This window comes from Lathamus discolor, chromosome 8 (assembly GCF_037157495.1).
Source record: "Lathamus discolor isolate bLatDis1 chromosome 8, bLatDis1.hap1, whole genome shotgun sequence".
Lineage (NCBI taxonomy): Eukaryota > Metazoa > Chordata > Aves > Psittaciformes > Psittacidae > Lathamus > Lathamus discolor.
Window position 1 is genome coordinate 10,826,321 of NC_088891.1, and position 6,000 is coordinate 10,832,320.

Sequence of the window (6,000 nt, forward strand, 5' to 3'; positions counted from 1 at the left end):
AATTACATGCTTTAGAGTTTGATTGGGTCTGTCTGCTTCTTACTTGGAATATAGATTTATGGGCTGGCTCACCTACGGCCAGAAGCAGCCCAATGTCTCAGGGTATTGCCTGTTTCTATTTTTTTCATGTATAGCTCCTTAGCAACAGTTTGATAGAGTCCCTCAGTCTCAGTTTCGTGACGTATTTTGTGCTATGACAGCACACTTTAATTTGGCAGTGGTTAACAAACATACTTTCATATACAACACTGTACCTCTAATGGAAGAGCTCAAGTGGTGATACTTGTCACCCAAAACCAGACAGATGTATGCAGAAAACAGTTTTGTTTGCCAGTCCCCATCGTGGAATTCACATAGACATCAGGACCATCATTAAAAATACATCATTTACAAAATCATATGGCATTTGTGTAACAAGTCCTGTTTCTTTTCCAGATGGCCAGTAGTCTTCAGCTTTGCCATTTTACAGTCTCCCTCTGATCTCAGGACTAATGCCAAAAGTGAGAAATTCAGATTCATTTAGCATACCCTGATTTGTCCTTTTGACATACAGGGTGTCCATTTTTCTAAGGAGAATGATACTGATGGCTTCAAGCCCCTGAACAGTGGTGAAAATAATGGGATCCTTGGTTTTTTTCCTTCATTACAGTGACCAAATGCTCTGTGCTGGATGAAGAGAAAAAGCTTCTCAGCAGGTGCAGTAAAGTTTGCCATGTGCCATTGCAGCATCTCTGCTGGTGCTCTTAAAAGCAGTGCTGTTAAGGGGTTTTAAGACAGCACAAGGAAATAGTTTAGGGAGATGGATTTTGATGAAGATTATGAATATAATCTTTTTCAGCCCCATGTTTCGAAGTAAAACGTTGTGCTTTCTTCCCAACCTTTCTATGGTAATAGCATGTATAATAACCCTTATACTCTGCTAGTGTTTTCTTCAAGATTCACATTTTTACGGTACCAAATGAACCAGAAAATTGATTGACTTGTGAACATTACATACCTGCCTTCCATTTACACTGGCAGTATATCAACTTGTTTTCAGACTGCATACTCACATTAGCAGGTGTTTCATTAGGTCTACACCACCCATAAGTAACCTTTTCATGGTCTGCAATTCAAACCAGCATGAAGCCTGCTCATGGACATTGCCAGGCAAGAGGAGCTGCTGGTATCTGCTTTGTGTAGGAAATGCAGAGAGGGAAATATAAAGACATGGGAATCAGGACAGAGCTATCTAGTGGAATATTTATATTTATATATGTGTGTATATATATATGTATGTATATATCATGTGCCATATACTATATATAGTGTGTGTATAATACACACAGTAATATACTATATATAGTAAGTATTATGGTATAGTAGTTACATATATAGTAAGCGTATATAGTAGAATATAATTATATTTTGAGATGTAAGCTCCCTGGCATTATTTGTGAATATACAGATATATGTGCATGGGGTAATGGGCACAACTGAAACACAGGAAGTTCCATGTGAATATGAGGAAGAACTTTTTAACTTTGAAGGTGGCAGAGCACTGGAACAGGCTGCCCACAGAGGTTGTGGATTCTCCTTCTCTGGAGGTATTAACAACCTGCCTGGACATGATCCTGTGCAGCCTGCTCCAGATGACCCTGCATTAGCATAGAGGTTGGACTAGATGATCTCCAGAGGTCCCTTCCAACCCCAACCATTCTGTGATTAAATGATGTGTTTTGGAATGCAAACATTCTATTTTGATTATTTTACATCCACATACTTTGCAGAATACAATAAAATATGATAAGCCATTCCATAGTCTCAAATTTCCATTATGTTTTAAATTGAAGCTTGCACTAATGTATTTTTTTTTTTCTTTATGCTTTCAAAGGAACTGGAAGAGCTTCGAAAGCAGGGTGAAATTATACCACAGCTAATGTCAGAATGTGAATCTGTATCTCAACAATTACAGGTACAGTTAAGCAATTAAATTAATTTTCAAATAGTTGATTCATTTATTTTTTCATAAATCTATGGTTTTATCTGTTCAGACCTCAGTGTTTGGAGGCAAAAGAGCTCTAGTTTGTAAAATGTTAATTACATGCAAAATATACCATGCCCTTCTCAGCACAGTAGCGAGTAAATAGCTCCATTTCTTTGCCTTGCTGTCTGCAGAAATTGGTTTGCCTGGGATTGTGTTGCCTATATCTCCTACAGATTCCAAGCTATCCTGTATCCCATATTTCTGCTGGCCTGGGCTTGTGGAACCGTACCACAGCCACGTGTGTCCAGCAGCACACTAAGACCTGCGGCTAATTGCCGCAGTGGCACCAGGGAAGGCTTTTTGGAAAGAAACGGATGAACATGGTTGCACATAACCAAGGAAAGAAGTTCACCTGAGGATGCATTTACATGCTGTGTCGTTCCTTGCCAGCATCAACTATCTCGCTGTGGCTTTATTTTGCACATGTAGCTGCTCTGCTGGGGGGTGCTCAGGCAGACTGGAGCTCACTGGGCTGCTGGAGCCCTATCCAGGCAGTGGCTGGGCTTTGGGCATCACTTGTTAGAGTCGCTTGTTGTGCAAATGCAATAAATCAATAAATGAAAGGAGAACAGATATAAGCAGTATCTCATCAATGAAGTAAAATCCAGTCAAACAAATAAGCCATAATTCTGATAATCTAAACACTCTAAAATCATTTAGAAGGCTGCTGAGGAGTGCAGATACTGATATTGTAAAAACATGAATTTTGTTTGGTTCAGGATGGTAAAGTATGTCATCTATGGCTTTTGATGAGAATATGTGCTTACGTGTATGCAATAGAGAGCAATGGGCAGAAGAGCTAATGAGATGGGAAAATAACCGAATGAACTGCAGTGAGGGAGGTGTTACATGGCTGCTGTATTCCTTGCACAAGTGCTCACAGGGAGTGGAACTTTAAAAAATACCAATAAATCCAAAGGTGCTGAATAAAGCATTATTCCTCAGACAGTATTTTCTAAGCTTGTTTTCCAGTGTTAAACCACCATAGATAATACTGTATATAATTGGTGGCACAGTGTCTAATTCTGCAACTATAGCAATGACAGAAATATATGCACAGTGCACGACTTAAATCCAGCTGAATTTTAAGATATCCACCAAGTGACAAAATCTGATGCAAAGCATCTTTTCCAGTTAATATGTGTCCTTTCCTGCGTGGGCTTTCTTTCCTTTTCATCTGACTAGCACATCACTTGCTCTTGTTAATCAGTTTGCAGAAGTCGAAGCAAAACTTTTACAGCCCAGCTGTCGTTTGTTGCTTTCCCCTATTAAATGCTGTTCATCCTTCTTCTCTATGATTCATCTTATTGTCTCTTTTGTCTTTAAGGCTGCTGAGAAAAAGAACAAAGATCTTGAAGAGAAAGTCAGAACACTAAGGACAGACGTCGAAGAGAGCAAACATAGGCAGACCAACCTTAAAACTGAATTAAAGAATTTTTTAGATGTACTAGATGGGAAGATAGATGAATTACAAGATTTCCGACAAGGACTGTCTAAACTTGGGGTTGACAATTAGATGGCAATAGATTTTTTTTGTAATCTAGGGTCTGGATGTTTGATGTTTTGTTGATCCCAAATGTGTGTTTTACAAAATATAACTAGAACGTTCCACTTGTTTGCATTGGTTTTGTACATAGAGGCTGCAAATTTGCTGTGAGGGTTTTGGGATTATTTCTTTCATTTGTTTGTTTATTTTTCAAACCAATCGTGCTGCTCACTGAGTTTTGTTGAGATTAGAAACTTCATATATTGCTGCTCTGGCTTCGTGGGGTTGGGAACAGGTAGAGGGTTCCGCCTCAGGAATCTGGAACTAGATCTACCTTAAAATGAATATGCAGTTAGTTGTTGCAGGGAAATTTATATCTTTCTTAAGGGCTGTCGCAACCATAGAAACAGAAAACTAGTCTTTTTCTTGTCCGGACTATTGGCAATCCTAAGCAACATCAACTTTTATTCCTTGGTGGAGCAGAGAGAAGATTAGAGATTAGCTGGAGCTCCTGCAGTGTGTAAAATGTGCCTGTGATGAGCTGCAGTCAAGTGAATCACTTCACACAGATATCAGTATCTTTAGGGACCATGCCAATCAGGCCTGATTCACCAAAAAAGAAATCCAGTGGATACCAGATAACCTCCGATATAGGTTGCATGTGTTTGCCTGGACCCGTACAGCACAAAGTCAATGACATAGAAATGTATTTCAGCTCTTCAAGTCAAGCATCTTACTCCGTAGGTGAAGACAGCTTCTCTTATTTGGCAAGGCCATCTCTCTTTGGCCTTCAGTTTTGAACCCGTATAGTTCCATCATTATGTGCATCTCTGAAAAATGCCCACCTGAGCCTTGGGACCAGATATGTATTTTAGAAAGCGATATGTTGCTGGCTTCCACACAGGGTGCATGCACCTCTGTGCAACTTGATCACTGTTGGTTAACTTCTGCAGTAGTGAAGGAGACATTGATCTGAAAAGCATTATAAGGTTTCTTGAAGGTGTTGCTCAGAAGCACGTTTCTGACCAGGAGACTGGCAGGGTCATGACCACATGAAATCAAAATCCTTTCCAATGATTTCTGCATTCTCACCTTGTGTGTCTTTGACAGTAGGGTGGGAATTGGTCACAAAGGTACACTGTCCAAAAAAACCCCACCCCAACCCAAACAGCAGAAATGCTGTTCTATGCTCTAACTGGTTATTCAGCAGCTCTAAGCATGTGTTGAGAAATGCAAGGTCATACACTGGGCTCCAGTGAGAAGGAAGTTCACTTCATCACAGACAGGGATGTAAAAAGGGCCAGAGAGGAGAATTCAGCCCAAGTTTTGCTCTTGCCCCTATGACTGCTTTCAGCTTCTTTCTCTTCTTTCTCCATAACATGGTTTGAGAATCTGTTTACATGGGATCTGAATGAATTCAGGAGAGTACTTTGGTTTATGTGGCATTATTATTTGTTTAATTCAGGTGGAAGCTTGGTTAAGCGCTGTGTTAGTGCATTCCAGCAGTGGTTGATACAAAATGGTCATGCTTTACATAGGGGCTTTTTTTCTTTTTTCAGCACATCTCAGTTATAAAAGTGACCTTTAAAAGAAAGGTGAGTTATTATGAAACATGCATTGAATATCTTTTACACATGGGTATATAATCCCTGTGCTGGAGATAGGTTCTGTCTGCAATTGTCCCTTTAATTTTTATCTGTTACTGTTGCATTACCTTCAATCCCTGTTTTTTAGACTGGACTACTTCATGTATTTTTGCTTTTACTCCTTTTAAACAATGATGTGAAGCCAGGACCTTGCAGAAGCATTGTGACCTCTTTAAAAAAGTGTTGTAGGCTCTTGATATCTAAAAATAAAAATACAAATAAAAACACAAATAAAAACCAGGTCCATAGCTTGGAGGCGTGTGAAAGTTAGACTTTGCCAGTGTGGAAGAGTCAGCAGTTGCATAATATGGGGTTAGATCAGACTTCTCAAAATTGAAAATGACATCAGAAACTCTGTGTGGTTGTGACCAAGTAATCTGCATTTTTAGGGTTTTTATTTTATAGTAAGTCAGATAAACACCATAATTTCACAGGAAGTTAATGGTCCTGCTTCTCCTCTCCTTCCATGCTGCTTTAGAGTTCCTGAACTGCAGCTGATCCCTGCATCACTTGGGAATCACAGGATAACACAACTAAGAGCTGCAAGCAGTACAGCCAGTCAGGGCCCTCCTCGTCAACAGTGGTTTATCGGTTTTGCACTGAGGACCCTGCTCCATCTTCTGGCTCCTTTTTCTTGTTGAGCAGTCATAGGGCTTCCTTCCTGGTTTTAATATAAAATACGTTTTTTAACAGGAACCTGGCTAGATGGGGTTAATCCAGATCTTTTTTTCCACTTTAGCTGGGTCTATCTCAGATCCAGTTCATTATGAATGTATTAAGCCACTCTTAAAATGCAAAAAAAGTGTTTCTACGGGACTGCATCAATTTAACAGATGGAGCTT

The 6,000-nt window shown here is 39.6% G+C and overlaps 1 protein-coding gene across 1 annotated transcript in view; it reads left to right on the forward strand.

The window, feature by feature from the left end:
* The window catches only part of HOMER2 (homer scaffold protein 2), a 57,472-nt gene extending 53,835 nt beyond the window's left edge, over positions 1 to 3,637 (forward strand). The window contains exons 8-9 of the mRNA XM_065688271.1: positions 1,874 to 1,954; positions 3,354 to 3,637. Coding sequence (XP_065544343.1) covers positions 1,874 to 1,954; positions 3,354 to 3,542 — 270 coding nt within the window. The 3' untranslated portion in view covers positions 3,543 to 3,637. The remainder of the gene's footprint in view (positions 1 to 1,873; positions 1,955 to 3,353) is intronic.
* Positions 3,638 to 6,000: the final 2,363 nt, after the last annotated feature.